The 25,799-nt window shown below is 39.7% G+C and overlaps 1 protein-coding gene and 1 non-coding gene across 2 annotated transcripts; one reads left to right on the top strand and one right to left on the bottom strand.

The window, feature by feature from the left end:
• Window positions 1-468: 468 nt before the first annotated feature.
• Window positions 469-11,218, bottom strand: LOC106592918 (uncharacterized). Its single transcript, XR_006763652.2, has 2 exons — window positions 10,250-11,218; window positions 469-2,412 (listed from the first exon to the last, which is right to left on the bottom strand). It is a non-coding gene; the product is annotated as an uncharacterized LOC106592918 (transcript).
• Window positions 11,219-13,786: 2,568 nt separating this feature from the next.
• LOC106591221 (uncharacterized) lies at window positions 13,787-21,889 on the top strand. Its single transcript, XM_045712611.2, has 2 exons — window positions 13,787-14,270; window positions 20,101-21,889. The coding sequence occupies exon 2, from the start codon at window positions 20,229-20,231 to the stop codon at window positions 21,033-21,035; it is 807 nt and encodes a 268-aa protein (XP_045568567.2). The 5' UTR covers window positions 13,787-14,270; window positions 20,101-20,228; the 3' UTR covers window positions 21,036-21,889.
• The last annotated feature ends 3,910 nt before the right edge of the window (window positions 21,890-25,799 follow it).

Here is a 25,799-nt window from a genome sequence, read left to right as displayed (position 1 = left end):
GATCTTTTATTTCAGCTCATGAAACATGGGACCAAAAGTTTACATGTTGCGTTTATATTTTGTTCAGTATAATATGACTAAATGTGTTTCTTTCTGTGCTGCAGGGGCAGTCAAGAAACGGAACGGCAAGGCCACAGAGCATGACATAAGCAGAGCTGTGGGAGACCACCTCAAGCCCCTGGTAGAGCCGGTGGTGGTGTTTACCACTCCACCACGCCTTCAGCAGGCTGGAAAAGTGGGATTGATCTGGTTGATCCATTTGCTTGTTTCAGTAGTTGAATCCTTTGACGTATTGTTGATTTTTCATTTTCAACAAAAATGTACTGGATTGGTTGAAAGTGATAAACTGCACTATTTTTACATAAAAACAGAATTGATACTGTTTTCATACCAAGATGTGTGTTGCTTTTGCACATATTTGTTCATTGGTTTTGCAAAAGTCTGTTGATTGGTCGGTCAGTCATTGGGTTAATTTGTTTTGCAATATGTTCAAATCAAGCTTTATTTATACAGCACATTTCAGACATGGATGCAAAGCAATGCGCTTCAAAGAAAAAAAATCATTAAAAAAACGAATGAAAATAAAAACTGTAATATTTACTACAAAACAAACATAAGAGGATAAAAAACTAAAGAACAATAATAACTTAAAGACTATTGAGCATTCTAAAAAAATGACATTGATTAAAATAGTAAGAATAGGATATAATATCCAACCAAAAATATAAGCTTGTTTTACTACATTGTTAGTCAACAATATAATCGTAAAAACAAATTGTCAGTTGGTTGCATAAATAATTATGATTACTAAAATGTTACATGAAATGTAAATATTTTGAAATATCAAAACCGAATGTACACCCCTTTGTTAATATGTATTGGCAATAATTCACTTAATGGTGAGGAATGGGATAATAAAAAAAGTTAAAAACGTTGAATACAAATAAGTCTTTAATACTTAAAAAAAACGTAGATTGAACTTCGGTCTTTTTTTCAACGTCTTTTCAATTACATTTTGCTAGGTGGGATAGCCCAAAGTCCAAACATTTTTAACGCGTCCAAATCAATAACCAATATGCAGAAACAGTTTGTGATATATTGAAAATCTAAAACATAAAATGTACTATATACACAAACACAATAATAAGCATATTCCTTTCATTTTTTTTTTTTTAAACAAGCTCCTTATAAACTGCACAAGCACCAAAAACACTGTTGTTTTGACAAGTGGCAATAAATTACGGACATTGATCGGATAAAAATCAGGTTGTACGTGCTGTTGAAACTAACACAACTAAAAACACACATGGAAATGGGAGATATCTTTTACCTCACTGGTTAGAGGACAACCTGCAGAAGACAGTCAGCTACATTTTGGAGTGATGCATTTAAATGTGTGGGTCGCTAAACAAAGGAATACAACACTTATTTGCCATCACTCATCGATATCACGTTGAAATCAATTGCGCAAGAGGGGGGAGATGAGGTTGCACGTCCTGTTAAAACTAACAGCTCAAACACCACACGGAATCACTGGTTAGAGGACAATTTCTAGAGAACAGCTAGCTACATTTTGAAGTGTTATATTTTGATTGAAGTGGGTCACCAATGAGGTAAGTGTAACGCAACACTTTCTTTAGTTAGTCACTTTTTGTTAATCACATAAATAGTACTCTTTCAATTCAGAGCCTGGATTTTTTTCCCCTAATATCCATATCATGCTGAAATCAATAGAACAGGGGGCAAACATTTGGGATTCTACATTGTGACATTATTAATTAAAATACTATAAGATTTCTTTCCTGTGTAAATTTTCTGCTGTGATTGTAATGTAGGTGATTCTGAAAAGGTCTCCCCACAGTCAGCGCAGTAGATTCTCTCATGTGTGTGTTTTTAAATGTGCTATCAGGCTGCTTGAGTAAGCAAAACTCTTCCCACATTGATTACAGCTATAAGGCTTCTCTCCTGTGTGTGTTCTCTGGTGTGATTTTAAATTTCCTGCGATAACAAAACTCTTTCCACAGTCAGAGCAGTGGAAAGGTTTCTCTCCTGTGTGTGTTCTCTGGTGTATAGTCAGCTGGCTAGGAGAAGTAAAACTTTTCCCGCATTGATCACAGCTATACGTTTTCTCTGCAGTGTGAATTCTCTGGTGTACTTTTAGTGAATCTGATCTGGAGTAACTCTTCCCACAGTCTGAGCAGCAATGGGATTTATCTCCAGTGTGAATTTTCTGGTGTACTTTTAGTGAATCTGATCTTGAATAACTCTTCCCACAGTCAGAGCAGCGGTGAAGTTTCTTCCCTGTGGGTTTCCGTTGATGTTTCTTGAGGTGTTCTGATGTGGAGAGTCTCTTCTCTGCTTCATGAGGTTGTTGAGGCTCCCCAGAGGATCCACGATAATCACGTCTCTCTCCTGTGTGAACAACAAAGTCAGACAAATGGTTAAAGGCCCACAACAACAGAAATCCACTGTTTATTTTAGCTAAAAGGTGATGCCCATGATGTTGTGTACGAACTTATTTAACAATTGTCTTAAGACAGTCAAGCAAGCAACAATAGCCATATTTTGTCTTATTTTTCCCACATAAGTATATTGGATGATTGTAGGCTAGAAATACAGTATTACAGTTGCAGAAACCTTAGGCAGTGAGCTACACTACTTCTAATCACCAATATAGGCCCCTTTCTGTGTTTGCTCAAATTACTGCAAGAGGGCGATGCACATGCAATTTGGTTGTAGAAACTCCTCCCTGCTAATGAGGAAACCACTAGTTATGGATGTAGTATATCTGGTAATGAGGAAACCACTAGTTATGGATGTAGTATATCTGGTAATGAGGAAACCACTAGTTATGGATGTAGTATATCTGGTAATGAGGAAACCACTAGTTATGGATGTAGTATACCTGCCTGGAGCAAAAACGGTGAGCAAAGATTTTAGTTTTTCACAATGTATTCTGAATATTACAGCGCATTATCAGCGCAAGATCAGGAGTGCTACTCAAGGAAACTCACATTAAGCTCTGTGTCTATTTACTAATTCACCACCGTGGGGGAAATCTCAGGGGAGTTCTCATAGGCTGACAGCAAAAATAGCCTCCATTTCGAGGTTGCTTATGAGTGCATTTCACATTACTTTTGGATAAGAATTGTAAGGCTCGTTTGAATGTCCTGCTTAATATAATGTTTGTGTCATCCTCGCAATTCAACTGCTTTAAACTTAAAAACACCAGTAAAATGCTCTTTGGCTAGCTTTGCTACCAGCCTAGCATTACCATTTAAGCTAACAATTTCTGCGTCCAAAATAGGTATTTTGCAACTATCACAACCAAATATTATTTTTAGCGACTGTTCAAGCAACAATAAAAACAACAATTGTAAGCCATCTCAAATCAACTGCTTTATACTGTTGAATTCTAGCTGGAATGTAACTATTCGTGTTACCATACCAGAACGTATTGTATAATAAATGTGTGTGTTGAGGTCAATGGAGGGTGGAAAGTTAAGAACGAGGCGGATGGAAAGTTACTGAGTGAGATAAGGGGGAGTGCAGAAAGTCAAAACATGTTATTGTTAAATCTCATTGCTCCAAAGGAGGAGGCAAAGGGTAACAGTCTGGTTTCAGTCACTGACAGCTGTGGAGTAGGGATTCGGCCCGAGGTCAGGTCAGGTGACGTGAGAAGGAACAGTCCTGTTGCACACATATATACTTACATGCACACAAAGCTTCTAGCAGGAGGTAGGGCCATGACTACACCGGTGAAAGGAGCCAATGAAGTTCCTGACTAGCAACAGAGATGTATTGGCTGTCCTGACTAGCAACAGAGATGTATTGGCTGTCCTGACTAGCAACAGAGATGTATTGGCTGTCCTGACTAGCAACAGAGATGTATTAGCTGTCCTGACTAGCAAGGAGTTGACTCTGCGTAGTAGGAGGGTATAAATATATGCACTTCTGTAAACATATGGTCTTTGCAGCTGTATGACCCAGTGGGTGTATAAACTTGGTTTTAGCTTTTTTTCTAGTCGTCGGTGAGTTTTTACTCTGTTTCTAACAATACTTAAAAAACGCTTAAACTTCAACCAGTAAAATGCTCTTTGGCTAGCTTTGCTACAAGCCTGTCAGTGAGCATTAGCATTCAGGCTAACAACGGCTGCATCCAAAATAGGTATTTTGCAACTATCAGAAACGAAATATTATCTTAGCGACTGTTCAAGCAAAATTCAAAACAACAATTGTAAGCCTATGAGAACCCCCAAAAGTAATAACCTGGTAAATCTAGACTGTTGAATGGTCCCAGATGGTGAACAGTTTATTTAGTAATAACCTGGTAAATCTAGACTGTTGAATGGTCCCAGATGGTGAACAGTTTATTTAGTAATAACCTGGTAAATCTAGACTGTTGAATGGTCCCAGATGGTGAACAGTTTATTTAGTAATAACCTGGTAAATCTAGACTGTTGAATGGTCCCAGATGGTGAACAGTTTATTTAGTAATAACCTGGTAAATCTAGACTGTTGAATGGTCCCAGATGGTGAACAGTTTATTTAGTAATAACCTGGTAAATCTAGACTGTTGAATGGTCCCAGATGGTGAACAGTTTATTTAGTAATAACCTGGTAAATCTAGACTGTTGAATGGTCCCAGATGGTGAACAGTTTATTTAGTAATAACCTGGTAAATCTAGACTGTTGAATGGTCCCAGATGGTTAACAGTTTATTTAGTAATAACCTGGTAAATCTAGACTGTTGAATGGTCCCAGATGGTGAACAGTTTATTTAGTAATAACCTGGTAAATCTAGACTGTTGAATGGTCCCAGATGGTGAACAGTTTATTTAGTAATAACCTGGTAAATCTAGACTGTTGAATGGTCCCAGATGGTGAACAGTTTATTTAGTAATAACCTGGTAAATCTAGACTGTTGAATGGTCCCAGATGGTGAACATCAGTTGTGTCCTCCCACGGTGGCCGTTGTACATGTTTATGACGTGACTCTGAGTCATCAGGTTAACATGGGCTACATGGGGTGTTTTGGTTTCACTCTGGGTTGAGTAGACAAACAGAGAGGGGACAAAGACTCTCCTATTTCAGTGGCTGATAATACAGGGAGCGATCCAGGATTGGTCCATTTTAGTTTTAAACTAATACTATACTGTATATGAGTCTTTCTATTAATAAAGAGGACAATGTGGGACATTGGGATCACATTTCTAAATGACTGGAAACTAAAACACATTTCATCCAGTTCCACATGTGAACTTACAGGGACAGAAGACTATATACACTGAGTGTACAAAACATTAAGAACACCTTCTCTTTCCATGACAGACTGACCAGGTAAATCCAGGTGAAAGATATGAGCCTTACTGATGTCACTTGCTAAATCTCCTAAAGTTTTACAACTAACTAAACTATTTGGAGGCCAGATATCCCAGCTCATAAAGTTTTACAACTAACTAAACTATTTGGAGGCCAGATATCCCAGCTCATAAAGTTATACAAGTAACTCAACTATTTGGAGGCCAGATATCCCAGCTCATAAAGTTATACAACTAACTAAACTATTTGGAGGCCAGATATCCCAGCTCATAAAGTTATACAACTAACTAAACTATTTGGAGGCCAGATATCCCAGCTCATAAAGTTATACAACTAACTAAACTATTTGGAGGCTAGATATCCCAGCTCATAAAGTTATACAACTAACTAAACTATTTGGAGGCTAGATATCCCAGCTCATAAAGTTATAGGTCCCGTGTGGCTCAGTTGGTAGAGCATGGTGTTTGCAACGCCAGGGTTGTGGGTTCGATTCCCACGGGGGACCAGTACGGGGAAGAAAAAAAAATGTTTGAAATGTATGCATTCACTACTGTAAGTCGCTCTGGATAAGAGCGTCTGCTAAATGACTAAAATGTAAAATTCAAGTAACTAAACTATTTGGAGGCCAGATATCCCAGCTCATAAAGTTATACAAGTAACTCAAAAATGCTACTCACAGTTTGCCGCACAAAACAAATATTAGACAGCAGGGCTCTTGATCCAGGAGGGGATTCTCTGATGTTACCAAGCAAAGCTTGATCTTGGAAGAAGCTAACCACTAGCTACTACATTTACTGAACAAAATATAAACGCAACATGCAATAAGGAAATCAGTCAATTGAAATAAATGAATTAGGCCCTAACCTATGGATTTTACATGACTGGGCAGGGCCAGCAAAAATGGGTAGGCCTGGGAGGGCAAAGGTCAACCCACTGGGGAACCATGCCCAGCCAATCTGAATGAGTTTTCCTCCAGAAAGGGGCTTTATGACAGCCATAAATACTCAACACCAAATTCTCTAAAATGACGTTGGAGGCGTCTTATTGTAGAGAAATGAAAATTCAACTCTCGGGCAACAGCTGTGGTGGAAATACCTGCAGTCAGCATGCCAATTGCACTGCTCTCCCTTAAAACGTGATACATCTGTTGCATTGTGTTGTGTGACAAAACTGCACATTTTAGAGTGGCCTTTTATTGTCAGATCCAGAATTGATGTGTTTCTCATTTCTCCCCCTTTTACAGAATGTAAAAGATCTAATGCCATTAAGAAGAGGGTTACTACACGCAGTAAAAAGAAGAAACAAAAGAAAGAAGAAGCAACATTTTTTGATAGAAGATGAGCTTTTGAATAAATGTAAAACATTTTGGGAGAAGGATTTTAAAATGTACATAAAAAAAAAATAGGCTACCTGCCACCCCAATACCCATTTAAATTATTTATTTTAAGTATTTTAATAAATTGTAATATTTTTAGCTACTTTTTTAGTAAGTACAAATTCTTATTTACAATGACGGCCTACCTGGGGAACAGTGGGTTAACTTCCTTGTTCAGGGGCAGAACGACAGATTTTTACCTTGTCAGCTCGGGGATTCGATCCAGCAACCTTTCGGTTACTAGCCAGCTCTAACAACTAGGCTACCTGCTGCCCCAATACCCGTTTAAACTATTTATTTTCAGTATTTTAATAAATGTTAATATTTTCAGCTACTTTTTTAGTAAATACCTGTAGTCAAATTGTCAGGTTTCATACACATTTTGACAGTTGGAATTTCATGACATCTCCATTTCATGACATCTCCTCGACTTTTCACGTAATTTCCATTACCAACAATTAGCGGCGTCTCTATGTATGTTATGAAAAGTAAGCATAATGTAGTAAGGACACCATGGGAGGCTGCTGTCTGATCCCATGTACCAGCTCATTAAATATATATCAAAGGTCATTGTAGAATGTTGCGTTAATATGTTTTGTTCAGTATAATTAGTGTTACGGATTTACATTTACTATGTTACGTAGTGGGATGGGCTGGTGGGTTTTGGGGGATAGTGTATAGGTACAGGGTTAGATGGTAGACAGTGTGTGTATAGGTACAGGGTTAGATGGTAGATAGTGTGTGTATAGGTACAGGGTTAGATGGTAGATAGTGTGTGTATAGGTACAGGGTTAGATGGTAGATAGTGTGTGTATAGGTACAGGGTTAGATGGTAGATAGTGTGTGTATAGGTACAGGGTTAGATGGTAGATAGTGTGTGTATAGGTACAGGGTTAGATGGTAGATAGTGTGTGTATAGGTACAGGGTTAGATGGTAGATAGTGTGTGTATAGGTACAGGGTTAGATGGTAGATAGTGTGTGTATAGGTACAGGGTTAGATGGTAGATAGTGTGTGTGTGTGTATAGGTACAGGGTTAGATGGTGTGTGTATAGGTACAGGGTTAGATGGTGTGTGTATAGGTACAGGGTTAGATGGTAGATAGTAGAGGTCGCCCGATTATGATTTTTCAACGCCGATACCGATACAGATTATTGGGGGACCAAAAAAAGCCGGTGCCGATTAATCGGACGATTTTTTTTACTTTTATTTATTTATTTATTTATTTGTAATAATGACATTTACAACAATACTGAATGAACATTTATTTTAACTTAATATAATACATCAATAAAATCCATTTAGCCTCAAATAAATAATGAAACAAGTTCCATTTGGTTTAAATAATGCAAAAACAGTGTTGGAGAAGAAAGTAAAAGTGCAATATGTGCCATGTAAAAAAGCTAACGTTTAAGTTCCTTGCTCAGAACATGAGAACATATGAAAGCTGGTTGTTCCTTTTAACATGAGTCTTCAATATTCCCAGGTAAGAAGTTTTAGGTTATAGTTATTATAGGAATTATAGGACTATTTCGCTGTATACGATTTGTATTTCATATACCTTTGACTATTGGATATTCTTATAGGCACTTTAGTATTGCAAGTGTAACAGTATAGCTTCCGTCCCTCTCCTCGCTCCTACCTGGGCTCGAACCAGGAACACACCGACAACAGCCACCCTCGAAGCAGCGTTACCCATGCAGAGCAAGGGGAACAACCACTCCCAAGTCTCAGAGCGAGTGACGTTTGAAACGCTATTAGCGCGCACCCGGCTAACTAGCTAGCCATTTCACATGGGTTACACCAGCCTAATCTTGGGAGTTGATAGGCTTGAAGTCATAAACAGCGCAATGCTTGAAGCATTGCGAAGGGCTGCTGGCAAACGCACGAAAGTGCTGTTTGAATGAACGCTTACGAGCCTGCTTCTGCCTACCACCGCTCAGTCAGACTGCTCTATCAAATCATAGACTTAATTATAATATAATAAACACACAGAAATACGAGCCTTAGGTCATTAATATGGTTGAATCCGGAAACTAACATCTCAAAAACAAAACGTTTTTTCCTGTCAGTGAAATACGGAACCTTTCCGTATTTTATCTAACGGGTGGCTAAGTCTAAATATTCCTGTTACATTGCACAACCTTCAATGTTATGTCATAATTACGTAAAATTCTGGCAAATTAGTTCGCAACGAGCCAGGCGGCCCAAACTGTTGCATATACCCTGACTGAGTGCAATGAACGCAAAATGACACAATTTCACCTGGTTAATATTGCCTGCTAACCTGGATTTCTTTTAGCTAAATATGCAGGTTTAAAAATACATACTTCTGTGTATTGATTTTAAGAAAGGCATTGATGTTTATGGTTAGGTACAGTCGTGCAACGATTGTGCTTTTTTCGCAAATGCGCTTTTGTTAAATCATCCCCCGTTTGGTGAAGTCGGCTGTCTTTGTTAAGAAGAAATAGTCTTCACAGTTCGAAAAGAGCCAGGCGGCCCAAACTGCCCTGACTCTGTTTGCAAGAGAAGTGACACATTTTCCCTAGTTAAAAGAAATTCATGTTAGCAGGCAATATTAACTAAATATGCAGGTTTAAAAATATATATTTGTGTATTGATTTTAAGAAAGACATTGATGTTTATGGTTGGAACAACGTGTACCTAAGCGATTATATGCAACGCAGGACAGGCTAGATAAACTAGTAATATCATCAACCATGTGTAGTTAACTAGTGATTATGATTGATTGATTGTTTTTTATAATATAAGTTTAATGCTAGCTAGCAACTTACTGCATTCGCGTAACAGGCAGGCTGCTCGTGGAGTGCAATGTAAAGCAGGTGGTTAGAGCGTTGGACTAGTTAAACGTAAGGTTGCAAGATTGAATCCCCGAGCTGACAAGGTAAAAATCTGTCGTTCTGCCCCTGAACAAGGCAGTTAACCCACTGTTCCTAGGCCGTCATTGAAAATAAGAATGTGTTCTTAACTGACTTGCCTAGTTAAATAAAGGTCTAAAAATAAAAAATAATAATCGGCAAATCGGTGGCCAAAAATACTGATTTCCGATTGTTATGAAAACTTGAAATCGGCCCTAATTAATCGGCCATTCCGATAAATCGGTCTACCTCTAGTAGATAGTGTGTGTATAGGTACAGGGTTAGATGGTTAGATGGTAGATAGTGTATGGGTACAGGGTTAGATGGTAGATAGTGTATGGGTACAGGGTTAGATGGTAGATAGTGTATAGGTACAGGGTTAGATGGTAGATAGTGTATGGGTACAGGGTTAGATGGTAGATAGGGTATAGGTACAGGGTTAGATAGTGGTGTAATTTCAAATTTTGTCATTCCCCTTTTTTTGGGGTGACCAAAAAATACAAAACTGCACTCTGACCTGCGACAGGCAGCAATACAACATCTAGTCTGACGAAAAGTCTCAGCAACTTGAATAAGGGTTCAAAGATATGGCCGTTTTGATAGTGAGAGCGTGACCTTGCCCTTTAGTTCAACAACTGCATTGTGCTTCTGTTTTAAGACAGTAAGTAACTTACTGGGCTTAATCAGATGTCCAATATCCTCCTCTTCCTCTTCTTCCAATATGACAGTTATCTCTCCCTCCTCTTTCTCTTCCTTCACTGCAACATCCTCATCCTCTACTTTTGTTACTGTGACATCCTCCTCTTCCTTCTCCTCTTTCACGACAACGTTCAGCCACAGACCCTCTTTCTCCGTCCAGCAGACCTCTTCTTCTTTAGCAGGGGGAGAGTAGTTTAGTGAACTCATGGTCGGGGATGTTAGCTAACAGTTAGCTAGCTAGGCTAGTGAATTTAACCAGCCAGCTACGTTAGCTGACTAATAACAACACCGTAAATATGAAATTAAATGGGATAACTAGCTAGACGACAGAAGTGAGTCTAAAACACAGTGGATAATATACATGAACGAGTCTAGAGCTTCAATGTTTCAGCTAGCAAGCTACCGAAGTGGCTGACTGTCGTTTAACTATAAAATAACATCGCTGTCTAGCTGGGTTGTCACTAGTTACCACAGCCACAAAGTCAACATTGGCAAAACATTTATGAAAACAGATTTTTACTTTTTGGTCTTAATTTAAGGTTAGGATTAGGCATAATCTTAGCAGTGTGGTTAAGGTTAGGTTAAAAAAAAAACAGATTTTAAGAAGAGAAGTTGTAGAAATGGATGGGGTTTAGCCATAATTATGACTTTATGACTGTGGTAACTAGTGACGACCGACTAGCCGTTGTTGAAAGAATCACCACCGAACAATGAGACAGATAATTCACCGGATGTATAAATATGAAGCATCCGCTTGGCGTTTACACTCACTACAAAATAATGTAATGTCTTTATTATTTTGGAACTTCTGTGAGTGTAATGTTTACTGTTAATTTTTGTTTATTTCACTTGTGTATATTATCTACTTCACTTGCTTTGGCAATGTTAACATATGTTTCCCATGCCAATAAAGCCCTTGAATTGAATTGAAAGCCCAGTGGCCGGCAGTGGGAAAATATGGAACGAGATGGATTGTGTCCGACAATATGCTAATTTTCTCATCGATTAAACATTTGATCTCAATACAGTTTTATGTTACGAACAGCGTGGACTAAGTTTTGTAGACGTTACCCTTTGCCAACGTTTTAAAAAGGGCGTTGTTTAGAAGGAGTGCAATGGTAAATTGGGTTATTGCACACGCTCCCTTCATAGAGTTGGCGTTCCATAACGGAAATATGCGCATGCACGCTAGAACGGGCCAATAGGATCTTGGTTGCTTGTGTTTGGCTCTGCCCACCTTCTTGCTTGTTCTGCCCACTATGACTCATTTGTTCCGGTTTGAAACGATGGGCTGTGGTCTATCTTGGTTTAGTAATAACAATCTTTGCTAATACGTTGGTCAGTGGCAGACTTGCCTGAAAGACCCACGTCGCCATCTGCTGACTGGAGAGTTTAACGCAGTTGAGGGAATGTTTTTTATTTTCAGACAAAAAGTTAATCATTTTCAAGAATAATATTATATGACCCTCTCTCTTTGACCATCTCTCTGCCCGCCCTCTCTCTGCCCTCTTTGACCCTCTCTATTTCTCTCTCTCTCTCTGACCCACTCTATCCATCTCTCTCTGACCCTCTCTCCCTCTCTCTCTCTTTGACCATCTCTATCCCTCTCTCTCTCCCTCTCTCTTTGACTCTCTCTCTCCCTCTCTCTTTGACCCTCTTTCTCCCTCTCTCTTTGACCCTCTCTCTCCCTCTCTCTTTGACCCTCTTTCTCCCTCTCTCTTTGACCCTCTTTCTCCCTCTCTCTTTGACCCTCTTTCTCCCTCTCTCTTTGACCCTCTTTCTCCCTCTCTCTTTGACCCTCTCTCTCCCTCTCTCTCTCTCCCTCTCTCTTTGACCCTCTCTCTCTCTCTGACCCACTCTATCCTCTCCCTCTGACCCTCTCTCTCCTTCAACCTTCCTCTCCCTTTGACCCTCTCTATCCCCCTCTCTCTTTGACCCTCTCTCTCCCTCTACCTTCCTCTCCCTTTGACCCTCTCCCTCCCTCTCTCTCTGACCCTCTCTCTCTCTCTCTCTCTCTCTCTCTCTCTCTTTGACCCACTCTATCCTCTCTTTCTGACCCTCTCTATCCCTCTCTCCCCCTCTCTTTGACCCTCTCTCTCCCTCTCTCTCTGACCCTCTCTCTCCCTCTACCTCCCTCTCTCTCTGACCCCCTCTCTCTCTCTCTCTGACCCTCTCTCTCCCTCTCTCTCCCTCTACCTCCCTCTCTCTCTGACCCCCTCTCTCTCTCTGACCCTCTCTCTCCCTCTACCTCCCTCTCTCTTTCACCCTCTCTCTCCCTCTCTCTCTGACCCTCTCTCTCCCTCTACCTCCCTCTACCTCCCTCTCTCTCTGACCTTCTCCCTCCCTCTCTCTCTGACCCTCTCTCTCCCTCCCTCTCTCTTTGACCCTCTCTCTCCCTCTCTCTCTGACCCTCTCTCTCCCTCTACCTCCCTCTCTCTCTGACCCCCTCTCTCTCTCTCTCTCTCTGACCCTCTCTCTCCCTCTACCTCCCTCTCTCTCTGACCCCCTCTCTCTCTCTGACCCTCTCTCTCCCTCTACCTCCCTCTCTCTTTCACCCTCTCTCTCCCTCTACCTCCCTCTCTCTCTGACCCTCTCCCTCCCTCTCTCTCTGACCCTCTCTCTCCCTCCCTCTCTCTTTGACCCTCTCTATCCAGAGAGAGAGGGTCAAGGAGAGAGGGTCAAAGGGAGAGTGATAGAGCGGGTCAGAGAGAGAGAGGGAGAGAGAGGGTCAAATCCTGCCACAACCTGAGGGACAGCCAGTGAAAAGTGCAATGTAATGTCGATAATATTTCCCATCTTGTTTTGTTTTGTCTTTCATACTATGTCATGTGTCTTCAGTCATGTTGACACTGGTCTACTACCATTGCTTTAATGTATTGTTATTATTCTCATTCATATTGTTGTTGTAGTTGTTGTTAATGGTAATCCCATTTCCACTACTACTACTATTATTATTGCTGTTGGTCCCACCATTTATTTATATATTTTCTATATGTATACATTGACAATGTAAGTAATAATGAACTTGCCATGTCGAGAGAGGAGAGAGAGAGAGAGAGAGAGTTTAGCCTAAATGATCAATTTGAACTTGGAGGTTCCTGTCATATAATGTGATATAATATTATTCTTGGAAATAAAATAAAACCAATCGTTGAAATTGTTTTAACTTATTGAATAAAATAAAATAAAACATTCCCTCAACTGCGTTTCCACTCCAATCAGCAGAGGGCGCTGTAGGTCTTTCAGGCAAGTCTGCCAGAGTGTGACGTGGTGGTGAACTGGACTCTTCATTAAACAACAACAGCTAGTCGGTCGTCACTAGTTACCACAGTCACAAAGTCATAATTATGGCTAAACCTCGCTCAATTCTACAACTTCTCTTATTAAAATGTGATTTTTAAACCTAACCTTAACCACATTGCTAACCCTAACCTTAAATTAAGAAAAAAATAACATGTTTGTTTTCATACATGTTTTGCCAATGTTGACTTTGTGGCTGTGGTAACTAGTGACAACCCAGCTAGACAGCCATGTTATTTTATAGTTAAACGACAGTCAGCCACTTCGGTAGCTTGCTAGCTGAAACATTGCAGCTCTTTAGACGCGTTTGTGTATATTATCCACTGTGTTTTAGACTCACTTCTGTCGTCTAGCTAGTTATCCCATTTAATTTCATATTTACGGTGTTGTTATTAGTCAGCTAACGTAGCTGGCTGGTTAAATTCACTAGCCTAGCTAGCTAACTGTTAGCTAACATCCCCGACCATGAGTTCACTAAGCTACTCTCCTCCTGCTAAAGAAGAAGAGGTCTGCTGGACGGAGAAAGAGGGTCTGTGGCTGAACGTTGTCGTGAAAGAGGAGAAGGAAGAGGAGGATGTCACAGTAACAAAAGTAGAGGATGAGGATGTTGCAGTGAAGGAAGAGAAAGAGGAGGGAGAGATAACTGTCATATTGGAAGAAGAGGAAGAGGAGGTATTGGACATCTGATTAAGCCCAGTAAGTTACTTACTGTCTTAAAACAGAAGCACAATGCAGTTGTTGAACTAAAGGGCAAGGTCACGCTCTCACTATCAAAACAATATTTATTATACAGCACATTTCAGACATGGAATGCAACAGTGTGCATTACAGGAAATAAAAACGAATGAAAAAATATATATATATATTACTACACAACAAACAGAGGATAAAAAAAACAAAAGAGTACAATAAAAACGCTACTACTTAAAGGAAAAGCAAAGCTAAAAAGGTGTTTAAGATCTCTTTTAAATATGTTCACAGTTTTGGCTCCCCTTACATTCTCTGACTGGCTATTCCAGAGGCTGGGGGTATAGTAACTAAACGCTGCCTCTCCATGCCTCTTGGTCCCCCTCAGGTTCTCTGACTGACTATTCCAGAGGCTGGGGGTATAGTAACTAAACGCTGCCTCTCCATGCCTCTTGGTCCCCCTCAGGTTCTCTGACTGGCTATTCCAGAGGCTGGGGGTATAGTAACTAAACGCTGCCTCTCCATGCCTCTTGGTCCCCCTCAGGTTCTCTGGCAGGCTATTCCAGAGGCTGGGGGTATAGTAACTAAACGCTGCCTCTCCATGCCTCTTGGTCCCCCTCAGGTTCTCTGGCAGGCTATTCCAGAGGCTGGGGGTATAGTAACTAAACGCTGCCTCTCCATGCCTCTTGGTCCCCCTCAGGTTCTCTGACTGACTATTCCAGAGGCTGGGGGTATAGTAACTAAAGGCTGCCTCTCCATGCCTCTTGGTCCCCCTCAGGTTCTCTGGCAGGCTATTCCAGAGGCTGGGGGTATAGTAACTAAACGCTGCCTCTCCATGCCTCTTGGTCCCCCTCAGGTTCTCTGACTGACTATTCCAGAGGCTGGGGGTATAGTAACTAAAGGCTGCCTCTCCATGCCTCTTGGTCCTAGGCTTTGGGATTATAAAAACACCCATATCTTCTTTTTATAATCAGAGCCAAGTCTTGCTATGTCAACCCTTCTTCTTCATGTGACTTTTCACATGAAGAAGCTGTATTGATGCCTTTCACAGGTCAGAGTGTGGTTTTGCACATTTTGGTCACCCCCCCCCCCCCCCCCTAAAGGATCCTACACCAGGCCATCCCACTACTTTAGCCCTAAAGGATCCTACACCAGGCCATCCCACTACTTTAGCCCTAAAGGATCCTACACCAGGCCATCCCACTACTTTAGCCCTAAAGGATCCTACACCAGGCCATCCCACTACTTTAGCCCTAAAGGATCCTACACCAAGCCATCCCACTACTTTGGCCCTAAAGGATCCTACACCAGGCCATCCCACTACTTTAGCCCTAAAGGATCCTACACCAGGCCATCCCACTACTTTGGCCCTAAAGGATCCTACACCAGGCCATCCCACTACTTTGGCCCTAAAGGATCCTACACCAGGCCATCCCACTACTTTAGCCCTAAAGGATCCTACACTAGGCCATCCCACTACTTTGGCCCTAAAGGATCCTACACCAGGCCATCCCACTACTTTAGCCCTAAAGGATCCTACACCAGGCCATCCCACTACTTTGGCCCTGAAGGATCCTACACCAGGCCATCCCACTACTTTAGCCCTAAAGGATCCTACACCAGGCCATCTACCTGGGAGGATGGAACCCCGTCTCTCAAAACAATAAAGAAAGGCTAGGGAACAGACCATCTTTCAGCTGTCCTTTTGCATTTATTGATGGAAAGAAGATTGATTTCCAGGACATTAAGTGAATGTCTCAGTCTGACTTGAGACTACTGACTGACTTAAACGCTGTGTTCTCAGGTATATTGCTACAATCAATTGAAATCTTTGTGGTCCTACTCTTTCTAAGTCAAATGAAAACACTAACAGTTAGCTAAATTACTCCTGAGTAAGTCCATTGTCATTATTACATTCACACTGTTTTCTATCACCAGGTTCTTAAATGTTGTGAAAACGGGTCCATCATATTGATCACAACTACCTCGGTTTACAGCCTGGTCTCACAGACTAGACGTAACATAATCTCCCTTAAACATATATATTTTCTGTAGTGCTTTGATCAGTCTCTACACTTCGACATCCCATGAAAGCAAAATTATTATTTTTTTAAACATGATTTGAAGCTTTACATATAAAATTGTTATATGGTTTTTAGTTAAGGTAAGACAGACTGACATGATTAAATAAAAAATATATAATTATATTTCAATCTGTATGTATCTAGACAAGTCAGTTAAGAACAAGTTCTTATTTGTAATAACGGCCGACCAGAAGGCAAAAGGCCTCCTGTGGGGATGGGGGCTGTGATTAAACATAAATGAAATAAAAATATAGGAGTAAACACACATCACGACAAGAGAGACAACACAACACTACATAAAGAAAGACCTAAGATGACATGGTAGCATGACAGCATGGTAACATCACGACACGAGAGACAACACAACACTACATAAAGAGAGACCTAAGATGACATGGTAGCATGACAGCATGGTAGCAACACAACATGTTAGCAGCACAAAACATGGTACAAACATTATTGGGCACAGACAACAGCACAAAGGGCAAGAAGGTAGAGACAACAATACATCACGCATAGCAGCCACAACTGTCAGTAAGAGTGTCCGTGTGTGTGTATATATATATGGTTTTTAGGTAAGACAGACTGATATGATACATATACACTAACGGTCAAAAGTTTTAGAACACCTACTCATTCCAGGGTTTTTCTTTATTTTTACAATTTTCTACATTGTAGAATAATAGTTAAGAAATCAAAACTATGAAATAACACATGGAATCATGTAGTAACCAAAAAAGTGTTAAAACAAATCAAAATATATTTTATATTTGAGATTCTTCAAACAGCCAGCCTTTGCCTTGATGACAGCGTTGCACACTCTTGGCATTCTCTCAACCAGCTTCATGAGGTAGTCACCTGGAATACATTTCAATTAACAGGTGTGCCGTCTTAAAAGTTCATTTGTGGAATTCCTTTCCTCAATGCGTTTGAGCCAATCAGTTGTGTTGTGACAAGGTAGGGGTGGTATACAGAAGTTAGCCCTATTTGGTAAAAGACCAAGTCCATATTATGTCAAGAACAGCTCAAATAAGCAAAGAGAAACGACTGTCCATCATTACTTTAAGACATTAAGGTCAGTCAATACGGAAAATTTCAAGAACTTTGAAAGTTTTTTCAAGTGCAGTCGCAAAAACCATCAAACGCTATGATGAAACTGGCTCTTATGAGGACCGTCACAGGAATGGAAGACCCAGAGTTACCTCTGCTGCAAAGGATAAGTTCATTAGAGTTACTAGCCTCAGAAATCGTAGCCCAAATAAATGCTTCACAGAGTTCAAGTAACAGACTCATCTCAACATCAACTGTTCAGAGGAGACTGTGTGAATCAGGCCTTCAAGGTCGAATTGCTGCAAAGAAACCACTACTAAAGGACACCAATAATAAGAAGAGACTTGCTTGGGCCAAGAAACACGAGAAATGGACATTAGACCGGTGGAAATTTGTCCTTTGATCTGGATTCCAAATTTGAGATTTTTGGTTCCAACCGCCGTGTATTTGTGAGATGCGGTGTGGGTAAACGCATGATCTCCGCATGTGTATTTCCCACCGTAAAGCATGAAGGAGGAAGTGTTATGGTGTTGGGGTGCTTTGCTGGTGACACTGTCTGTGATTTATTTAGAATTCAAGGCACACCTAACCAACATGGCTACCACAGCATTCTGCAGTGATACACCATCCCATCTGATTTGGGCTTAGTGGGACTATCATTTGATTTTCAACAGGATAATGACCCAACACACCTCCAGGCTGTGTAAGGGCTATTTTACCAAGAAGGAGAGTGATGGAGTGCTGCATCAGATGACCTGGCCTCCACAATCCCCCGACCTCAACCAAACCGAGATGGTTTGGGATGAGTTGGACTGAAAGAGTTGAAGGAAAAGCAGCCAACAAGTGCTCAGCGTATGTGGGGACTCCTTCAAGACTGTTGGAAAAGCATTCCAGGTCAAGCTGGTTGAGAGAATGCCAAGAGTGTGCAAAGCTGTCATCAAGGTAAAGGGTGGCTATTTGAAAAAACTCAAATAAAATATATTTTGATTTGTTTACACTTTTTTGGTTACTACATGATTTCATACATGTTATTTCATAGTTTTGATGTCTTCACTATTATTCTACAATGTAGAAAATAGTAAAAAATAAAGAGAAACCCTTGAATGAGTAGGTGTTGTAAAACTTTTGACTGGTAGTGTGTATTATGTTATATGGTTTTTAGGTAAGACGGACTGATATGATTATTTATATGATACCTAAAAACTATATACATACATTATATATATATATGTATATATATATGTATATGTGTATATATATGTATATGTGTGTATGTGTATATATATGTATATAAACAATCATATCAGTCCGTCTTACCTAAAAACTATATATAAAATGTAAGATGGACTGATATGAATGTGTATGATACATATATATATATATATATATATATATATATATAGTTTTTAGGTAAGACGAACTGATATGATTGTGTATATGATACTGTATATAGATTTTTCTATTGTGTTATTGACTGTACTTTTGTTTATCCCATGTGTAACTCTGTGTTGTTTTTTGTCGCACTGCTTTGCTTTATCTTGGCCAGGTCGCAGTTTTAAATGAGAACTTGTTCTCAACTAGCCTACCTGGTTAAATAAAGGTGAAATAAAAAATAAAAAAAATATAACATCTATAAACTGTGGCCACTGGTTATTAGTTCAATTAGTTAATGTTCTATAAACTGTGGCCACCGGTTATTAGTTCTATTAGTTAATGTTCTATAAACTCTGGCCACCGGTTATTAGTTATTGTTCTATAAACTCTGGCCACTGGTTATTAGTTCTATTAGTTATTGTTCTATAAACTCTGACCACCGGTTATTAGTTCTATTAGTTACTGTTCTATAAACTGTGACCACCGTTTATTAGTTCTATTAGTTAATGTTCTATAAACTCTGGCCACCGGTTATTAGTTCTATTAGTTAATGTTCTATAAACTCTGGCCACCGGTTATTAGTTCTATTAGTTAATGTTCTATAAACTCTGGCCACCGGTTATTAGTTCTATTAGTTAATGTTCTATAAACTCTGGCCACCGGTTATTAGTTCTATTAGTTAATGTTCTATAAACTCTGGCCACCGGTTATTAGTTATATTAGTTAATGTTCTATAAACTCTGGCCACCGGTTATTAGTTCTATTAGTTAATGTTCTATAAACTCTGGCCACCGGTTATTAGTTATATTAGTTAATGTTCTATAAACTATGACCACCGGTTATTAGTTCAATTAGTTAATGTTCTATAAACTATGACCACTGGTTATTAGTTCAATTAGTTAATGTTCTATAAACTCTGGCCACCGGTTATTAGTTCAATTAGTTAATGTTCTATAAACTCTGGCCACTGGTTATTAATGTTCTACACCCTCAGTAGCTTGACTCTGTTCAGATGTTGTATTCCTTTATCTGTTCTGCGTGTAGTTTTTGTTTGTCCACACTGCTGAATCTGTGTGATGTATCACCATTAGGGGACGGGGGGCGGGGGGTTACTCGACAAGCCCATCTTTTATCCCCTCCTGCACATACTGTTGTTTTACTGTTAAAAACTCTATTTTTTACAACAGCCACTTTCCTCAGCAACTAGTTCCCCGATCAATATTTTCATTGCCTGTGTATTTTGCAGTTACCTCATAGGAAGACTGTTTTATCATGTGGAGATTTAATTTAAGTCTCTGTTTTTAACCAAATATTATGGTTGTCTTTGGCAGGCGAGAGACCAGACTCTCACTCTGACAGTGGAAAGGGTCCTTCAGGGGAACGAGACCCAGAGACGCCCAAACCAGCGAGACCACACCACTGCTCCCAGTGTAATAAGAGTTTTAAGTGGTTATATAAGATGAAAAGGCATGAGAAAATACACACCGGAGAGAAGCCTTTCCAATGCTCCCAGTGTGGAAAGAGTTTTACCCAGTTAGGGACCCTGAAAAGGCATGAGAGAATACACACAGGAGAGAAGCCTTTCCAATGCTCCCAGTGTGGAAAGGGTTTTACACGATTAGGGAACCTGAAAAAGCATGAGAGAACACACACAGGAGAGAAGCCTTTCCAATGCTCCCAGTGTGGAAAAGGTTTTACCAAGTTAAGGAACCTGAAGGAGCATGAAAGGACACACACAGGGGAGAACTCTTACCATTGCTCTCTGTGTGGAAAGGATTTCACCAAGTTAGGGAGCCTAAAAGTGCATAAAAGAATACACACAGGAGAGAAACCTTTCCAATGTTCCCAGTGTGGAAAAGGTTTCACACGGTTAGGGCATCTGAAGGAACATAAAAGAATACACACAGGAGAGAGACCTTTCCAATGCTCCCAGTGTGGAAAAGGTTTTACCCTGTTAGGGAACCTGAATATGCATGAGAAAACACACACAGGAGAAAAGCCTTTCCAGTGTTCCCAGTGTGGAAAGAGCTTTACACAGTTAGGGAACCTGAAGGAGCATGAAAAGACACATACAGGGGAGACATCTTACCATTGCTCTCTGTGTGGAAAGGATTTTACACGGTTAGGGAACCTGAAAAGGCATGAGAGAATACACACACTCTTTCCAATGCGCCCAGTGAGGAACAGGAGTTGGAACCGGTTCAGGGAACAGAACCTAAAACCGGAAAAGAGCAAAACATTTGAGGAACAGAAACAGAACCGATAACGAAAGTGATCTCTACTGTTCAAGAACAGAACCGTTATTTTGAAAGCTTTGGAACCGGTTAATGTTATTTTAAAGTAATTGCCTAGTGGAAATCTAACTTTTCAAAGTTCATATTCTGTTAAAGTCATACCCAAATAATGTCTACTCGTATTTTATACACCTGTGAGCAAAGGGTGTAGCTGAAATAGCAAAAGTGGTGGTGTCCACATACTGTTGACCATGTGGTGTACTTCATCAATGTTCCCATCAGTATTATTCCACCATGTCAGAGATAACACGTGCTGATTGTAAAACACATTTGATTAATGCAAAAAAAAAATCTGAATATAAATAAAATGTGGAACGCCATTAGTGAACATTCATTATATACATACATCAATGTATTGTTACATGTAGGAGCAGTATAGAGCTAGTCTGTTCATTATATACATCTATGTATTGTTACACCATGTAGGAGCAGTATAGACCTAGTCTGTTCATTATATACATCTACATGATGTATTGTTACACCATGTAGGAGCAGTATAGACCTAGTCTGTTCATTATATACATCTACATGATGTATTGTTACACCATGTAGGAGCAGTATAGAGCTAGTCTGTTCATTATATACATCTACATGATGTATTGTTACACCATGTAGGAGCAGTATAGACCTAGTCTGTTCATTATATAAATCTACATGATGTATTGTTACACCATGTAGGAGCAGTATAGAGCTAGTCTGTTCATTTTGATGCTATCTGTTTGTTTGAATGACTGAATAAGAAATTGCCTTAAATGCAGATCTGTGGTAGATGTTACATTTTTTAAATGTTATTCTCACTCATTAAAAATCTTCACTAATCAATCAACACTTGCTTCTCTTTGTACGTCTCAATACATTATTGTTAGCTATTTAGTTAAATTTAAAAATCTTTGTCTGGAAATTAAATGTATTTTCCATCAACTTCCAGGTCAATAGCTTCAGCCCCACATCACACACACACAATTGTTATTGACTTTGAGCTACTTTTTGATTGGTTCTCATATGCACGCTATTTGCATGCGTAACGCCCACACACTTCCTCGTCAATTTGCTACGCCCCCCCCACGCCTTGTTATATAAATACAGAAATACACAAAAGAGGTGGCAAACAAGTCAGGCTGCTCAGCTGATTGGTTAACATACTGTCAATTTAGAAATGCTGTGAGTGAACTTAACAAAAAGAAGAATAAATTATATTACCAAACCAAGATAAATTCCAAACAATAAAAAAAGATTTTGGAGTACCTTAAATGGTATCATGGGCAGAAAACACAATTATTCTCCATCATTCATTGAAGTTGATGGTTCGTTTATAACAAATCTTTGTGATATTGCCAATCATTTCAATGGCTATTTCACTTCAAAAGTGGAAAAACTCTCAAGTGAAGTGACAACATTGAACAGTGAACCATAATATGTTTTGTATAAAAGCTCAAATAATGAAAGAGAAGGATTGCTGATTTGAATTTGGTCAAGTTCGTGTGGGAGAGGTGGAAAACTATTGTTATCCATCAATAATGATGAGCTTCCAGGTATAGACAACCTTGATGGGAAACTATGGAGAATGGTAGCAGACTGTATTACCACCAGGTATAGACAACCTGGATGGGAAACTATGGAGAATGGTAGCAGACTGTATTACCACCAGGTATAGACAACCTGGATGGGAAACTATGGAGAATGGTAGCAGACTGTATTACCACCAGGTATAGACAACCTTGATGGGAAACTATGGAGAATGGTAGCAGACTGTATTACCACCAGGTATAGACAACCTTGATGGGAAACTATGGAGAATGGTAGCAGACTGTATTACCACCAGGTATAGACAACCTAGATGGTAAATTATGGAGAATGGTAGCAAGACTGTATTGTCACCCTATTTGCTATATCTTTAACCAAAGCCTAAAGGAGTGTGTCCACACAGGGCGTGGAAGAAAGCTAAAGTCATTCCACTTCCTAAAAATAGGCCCTAACAGTTGTTCAATCAGTTTGCTGCCTGTTCTTAGTAAACTGATTGAGAGAATTTTTGTTTGACCAAATGCAATGCTATTTTTCAGAGAACAAGTTAACTACTGACTTTCAGCATGCATATAGAGAAGGGCACTCAACTTGTACTGCACTGACTCAGATGACTGATGACTGGTTAAAATAAATGGATAATAAGATGATAGTTTCTGTGCAGCCCTTTGATGTTATTGATCATAAGTTGTTATTGAAGAAACTCACTTGCTATGGCGATACATCACATGCCACCACATGGTTGCAGAGAGTTATTTATCCAATAGAACCCAGAGAATGTTCTTCAATGGAAACGTCTTTAACATCAGATATGTACAGTGCGGTATCCCTCAGGGCAGTTCCCTTGGGCCGTTACTCTTCTCTATTTTTTTAAATAAATGATGACACCACAAAGCTAGAATGACTATGTATGATTCCATGCTCTATATGGCAGCACCCAAAGCCTGTGACCTCACTGACATTCTAAATAAGGAGTTACAGTCAGTATCAGAATGGGTAATAAACTGGTCTTAAATGCATCTAAAACTACTGTAAAAGCTGTTGTATTTGGTTCAAAACATATTCTTAAGACCTAAACCTCAACTGGAGTTGTGTATAAAGGTTGTGAGCATTGAGCAAGTTGAGGAAGCTAAACTCCTAGGTATAACATTGGACGCTCAATAACCATGGTCAAGTCATATTGACAGAGTTGTTGTGAAGATGGGGAGGGGTATATCTGTTATAAAAAGATGTTCTGCATTTTTGACACAAATGAACTGTACCAGTTGTTCAGGCTCTGGTCTTCTCCTGTCTTGATTACTCTCCGGTAATATGGTCAGGTGATATGGTCATGTGATATGGTAATATGGTCATGTGATATGGTAATATGGTCAGGTGATATGGTAATATGGTCAGGTAATATGGTCAGGTGATATGGAAATATGGTCATGTGATATGGTCAGGTGATATGGTAATATGGTCAGGTGATATGGTAATATGGTCAGGTGATATGGTAATATGGTCAGGTAATATGGTAATATGGTCAGGTGATACGGTAATATGGTTAGGTAATATGGTCAGGTGATATGGTAATATGGTCAGGTAATACGGTCAGGTGATACGGTAATATGGTCAGGTGATACGGTAATTTGGTCAGGTGATATGGTAATATGGTCAGGTGATATGGTAATATGGTCAGGTGATATGGTAATATGGTCAGGTGATACGGTAATATGGTCAGGTGATACAGTAATATGGGCAAATGAAGCAAAGAAAGACCCAGCAAAGCTGCAGCTGGCTCAAAACAGAGCAGCACGCCTTGCCCTTAACTGCACATACAGAACAAACAACATGCATGCCAGTCTTTCCTGGTTGAAGATTGACAAGAGAATAACTGCATCAAATCTTATTTTTGTGAGAAATATTATGTGGAAATATCCAAATTGTCTGTATAATCAACTTACATATAGCTCTGACAACATACTTACCCCACCAGACTTGCCTCTGTTATACCCCTGAAAGGTGGAAATATACAAATAAATCCCACAGAAAATGTTTCACAAATGCACAAAATATCTTCTCTCAAATTGCATAGCTGTTACAATTGTTCAATAAACCAATATTGTCTCATTATACATTACAATGGCTCAATTAATACATGTTTATTGTCCCTCTTTTTAAATGTATAACCATCCTAATAACAAAGACAACATGTATAACCTTGTATTCATTTTTAGATTACAACAACATTCAGTTTTCCATTGCTCCCATTCACCTACACACACAGGAGCTGAACATACGGTCTCTGTCGGGCACGAAGTCGGTGAGCAGCCTTTTAGCAAGGTAGCTAGCAGAACGGCTAATGGCTCATTTCCAAGTTGTCTAAAACATACAAATAACACATTTGACATTGTTTTAAACATGTTTGCTACTGACTAAATAACACACAGTAACATCTGTAACATTCTGACATGAACAAATACATTTGAACTCGCGTTCATACCTAAAAGGAAGATATAGCTACGGCTTCAAGTCACCAATGAATGAGCTGGGAAGCCCCAAGCGCCCCGATAGGAATTCTTAGGTATAATCAATCAAAACTCAGATCAGACATCAATAGAGCATATAGATCGTATTATCAACATTTAGATCAATGAAAAGCATATTTACTTATTGGTACACATTATGAGTCTGTATTATTATTTAGTTCGAATTAAAAGTGCCTTAATAATATCACACATGAGAAATGTCTGATTCCATTCTCCTTCCTGGCTATAATTTACTACATACAGGTCCCTCTCAAATGCCAACTGGACAAGCTGGGATTTTCGTTGATGTGACATGCTCTGTGTTCAGAGTCTGTGTTCACTGAAAACGTAATTTAGGGGAAGACGGAATTTTCACACATTGCTGTAGAGGCCTTGAAAAGGTTAATCAGGTTTCAGTGCCAACAGCACAGTCAGCAATGCTGCTGACAAAGGCACCGCCGTATCTTTGAAGAACACTGAGTGGGGGTCCATTCACTGTTGCTTACTGTTGTTGGCAATTTTCATTGTGCAAGAATGTGCGAGCCACAATTAACTCTGCTTCTACTGGTTTAGTTCTGGTTAGCTCCAACAGGTCGTCAGGTGCAAGTGGCTGGGGTAACGGAGGTGCAGGTGCTTGTTGTGACGTTACCCTCTTGCTGCAGGCGCTAGGCGCTAGGCCCTGGCTCTTCTCCGTGTTGTTGGTCAGCA

The sequence above is a fragment of the Salmo salar genome, chromosome 02, assembly GCF_965601325.2.
Source record: "Salmo salar chromosome 02, fSalSal1, whole genome shotgun sequence".
Lineage (NCBI taxonomy): Eukaryota > Metazoa > Chordata > Actinopteri > Salmoniformes > Salmonidae > Salmo > Salmo salar.
The sequence above is the reverse complement of the archived record's forward strand: the minus strand, read 5'-3'. Positions and strand labels throughout refer to the sequence as shown.